Here is a 3,790-nt window from a genome sequence, read left to right as displayed (position 1 = left end):
CAGATTTTGGTTTAGTATCTGATTGGGACAACATACAGAGACATTTCCAGTCATGAGTAAGTGTGCTTCTTTGTTTCATTTCAGCCGCCTCAGGAACATTTACAGTATTGTATTTAAAAAAAGGAAAAATATGTTTTTTGGGAAAATTGGGATTATGTTACTTCTTCAGAGATTGAATAATCTGTTTCCACCCAGTACTGTGCACTTGTGTGTATTAAAACAAGGAGATACTCTTCGATGTTTGATTCGTTCTAAGAAGTACATGTGATGAGGAAATCTGGGTCATTAGCTCCTCGGCCGATTTAGTTCTAGTACCTAAAATTTTCTGTTGACTAGCCATTGGAAAACGACTCTAGAAGTATGAATGGGGGACGTTGCAGTTGATCATAATTAGCAGAGGTTTTATTGTGTGAAATTAAATCATTGGGTAACATGGGTTAGTATTATATTTAAGGAGAAAACCCCAATCTCTCCATCAATGTCTTTGATGGAACAAAGAACCAAGGCTATCCTGGACTTAAGCAAATTTGATATAGATTTTTTCTTCTCAGTCATGAGGGGATAGTATATGTAATATTTTCTCTTCCTATCCACTTCTGCTTGTGAAAAAGAGAACTGGATTTTACTATTTTGTGTTTCTTTTTTAGAGGGTGAGGAAGAAATCGAGATTTTCCCCTAACTGGGATCCTGTGGAAGTTTTGAAGTACAGATTTTCTGACTGTGGATAGAGTGAGCATTTCCGTACTGGGAGATAATGTTAGAGAGTTTAATTTTTTTTAACGTATTCATATTGATATATTTACCATAATATGAAATAAGGCAGCTTTCTCATCATCGATTCAAATAACTAGACAGTTGATAAATGAAAATGAAGCTGTTGTTATTGTGAAACCTTTGAGTGCTTTCTACTAAGAATAATATTGTAAGAAATGGTCTTTGATTTTAGACTTTTCAGTGGTGTACTTGGAATAAACAAGGATAGTTGCTGGGTGAATTCAAATACAGATAAAGAAACAGCTTTTGTTATTTCAACTCCATTCATACGAAATTTTGTGAGAATATTTAATGTAAAGTCCTAACTCAAGATGATAATAAGTTCATGAAAATTAAAAGAGAAATGGCAAGCATTTTAACTTAAAAAATGCTTACATTTCTGAAAAATTAACTAAATTTTCTTCTACTTTGTAATTTTAGGGTTCTGTTAGCATCACTGTTACAGAGACGAATTTTTTAAAGGACAGGTACCCTGTGTCTTTGTTTTTGAATCTCAGTGTTTGACACAGTGTCTTGTATACTGCTGTCCCTAAAAAACATCAGAGTACTGTGAGGATGAAGGCAGGGGGAGGAATGGCTTGTTAGGCAGATAATAGTATCTGAACCACATAGCATTTTGTGTTTTTATGTTACAATGGTTATATTTTATTTGCAAGATTTTTAATTGGTTCCTTATATCCACTAATTCTTTTTCATTTCTGCCTAAAACAATTATTTTGCTCTTTTGTTATTCCTTTATCTCTTTGTGAATCTTTTACATGCTTACTTTAAAGTCTTTTTCAGATCGTTTGATAATTTTATAATTTTGTCTGCAGTGAATTTATGTTGTGGTTGTTGATGTTGGCGGTGTTTTCGTCATGTTTTATAATTTTGCATGCATATTCCGATGAAAGTTTTTTTTTTCTTTGTCCTATGTCTCCCTTTCTGTTTCTTTTTGTAATTTTTTCCCCCTGCTGGTCTAGCAGATTTGTAGTTGTCTCTGCCTGGCTTTGGCATTCCCAGATCAGAATCAGGTCTGTGTTAGTGGATCAGAGGCCTTGCCCCATGGTGACGCTGGGGACATCACAGATTCAGTCACTGAGTCAGCTGGCATTAGGTCAGCAACTTCCTATAAGCTGTAGCCTCAGCACAGTTAGCAGAAACCTTTCCAGTCTAGTCTCATAATCAAGGAAGAGTGCCGCCCAGTCTCTGGTTTTAAGCAGAGAGCCTGGCTACTGACCCTGCTTCATAGGGGTCACTTTTATTTGCAGTTACCCCATAGGATGAAACTTCCTGTTGCTTTTTCCTGCTCCGAGGCCCCGAGTCCAGCTGACATTGTGGCTTCAGCTTGGTTCACACTTTGTGTTCCTGTTAGATTTCTGATCCATAGAGATGTTTAACGTGCTTTGGGGCATAGCTGTGTCACTTTAGAGATTTGTTTTTGTCATTTCTATGTGTTTGTTGTGAGAAGGGGGAGCTGTAAAGAATGAACAATGTTCTTGGGGGTCTAACCACTGGTATTAGAATAAAGTCCAAACTCCTTATCACATTTAAGGTTCTTTTTTAAAAATCAATTTCTGCTTAGTTTCCTAGTTCCTAGAGCTGCTCTCTGTCACCCACGTGACACTTCACTTGCGAGGTGAGCCCCATGTGCTCCTTCTCCACAGTACTCTGCCTACCCCATTCTAGGACCCACCCAACTGTATTCAGATCATCTGTTTATTTGCTTGTGGCTTTCTCTAATCTGCATGCTCCTTGATGGCAAGGACCCTTTTATTCTGAGTGCCAAACACTGTTCCTGGCCCTTAATTGGTGCTAAATAAATATTGCACAGCTTTGGGTGTTCCTAAGTTACGTCCTTAGTGTGTGGTAGCTATTCCAGATATTACTTTTAGGTGAAATTTGAGCCGTTCGCATGAGAAGAGTGTGTGTTTGTGTAGAGTGTGGCTCAGGATAAAAGCATTCCAGGTAGGTGGCACATGGAATGTGAGAAAGGCGTGAGGGTGTCACTCCCTGCACGTGTGTCTAAGGAGTCCAGCGATGGGGAGGGAGATGGTAGAGCTGGAGGTGAAATCAGGGTCCGGGTCATTTACACGTGATCCTGTAGGGCTTACGGAGTTATCAGAGGATTTCAGTGAGGGGAGCAACTTAATAAGATTCGTTCTGGAAAGTTACTCTGACAAATACAGGTTTTCATTAGATGTAAATTTAAAAAATTGGTTACACAGGCAGTATTTGCCTTTTCTAGCTTTGTTCTTAGTTTTCACTTCTTTTCAAGCTTCCTTTGCTTTAGACTCAGTTACATTTCTTTTTCTTGCCAATTTGATGGTTTTCTCTAGCAAAACAAATTGTTGAGTAGACAACTATAATGAGAGGTTAGGGAATATTACAGCGATTTACCTTGTGCTGCAATTTCTAGGGGTTTGTAAGTCTTCCAAAAAGTGAGACCTGAGTATATCAGAGTTCCTGTTTTTGAAAAAAAAAAATTCTGGAAGCATGGTACAGGTTAAAAAATAGGAATATATGTCATTAAAGTTAAGGTGGGATTTCCAAATTTAGATTTGGGTGAGAATGATGGGTTAACTAACATTTGTTTTCAATACTTCTCTGGAGATTAAAAGAAAGATTATATCTGGATGGATTTATCTATGCAGTATTTCTCAACCATTGCCATGTCATGAAACACTAGAACATGGTAAGAGTTGTACAGCACGTGGGATAAACAGATAAAGCCGTTTGGGGTTTGGAGGCAATTGGCTCCGAGATCTCAGGCCAGGCTGCCACACGTGCCCAGCTGCCCTGGCAGCCGAGGGGTTGGTGTCTCCACACACCCTGCACTCTGGGCACAGTGGTTAGAATGCCCCCTACACAACTGTAAGGCCTGGAGAATTTGTTAAATGCTTTGTGATGCTTTTCAGCTTTTATTCTGCCTGATATACATTCTGTCAAATTCTGAGGCTGAATATTTATTTTGTGGAAAATGCATTCTATGATGCTGTTATGATGTGCATTTCATTGTGGATTGTTAGCTTTATTG

At 38.4% G+C, this 3,790-nt stretch overlaps 1 protein-coding gene across 1 annotated transcript in view; it reads left to right on the top strand.

Moving 5' to 3' along the window:
* USP6NL (USP6 N-terminal like) overlaps nt 1-3,790 on the top strand; it is a 177,477-nt gene continuing 173,687 nt past the window's right edge. The window contains exon 1 of the mRNA XM_012642178.1: nt 1-56. Within this exon, the coding sequence (XP_012497632.1) occupies nt 53-56 (4 nt within the window). The 5' untranslated portion in view covers nt 1-52. The remainder of the gene's footprint in view (nt 57-3,790) is intronic.

This window comes from Propithecus coquereli, unplaced genomic scaffold (genome assembly GCF_000956105.1).
Source record: "Propithecus coquereli isolate 6110/MARCELLA unplaced genomic scaffold, Pcoq_1.0 Scaffold177, whole genome shotgun sequence".
Lineage (NCBI taxonomy): Eukaryota > Metazoa > Chordata > Mammalia > Primates > Indriidae > Propithecus > Propithecus coquereli.
Note: the sequence above shows the minus strand (reverse complement) of the source record. Positions and strands in the feature narration are given on the sequence as shown.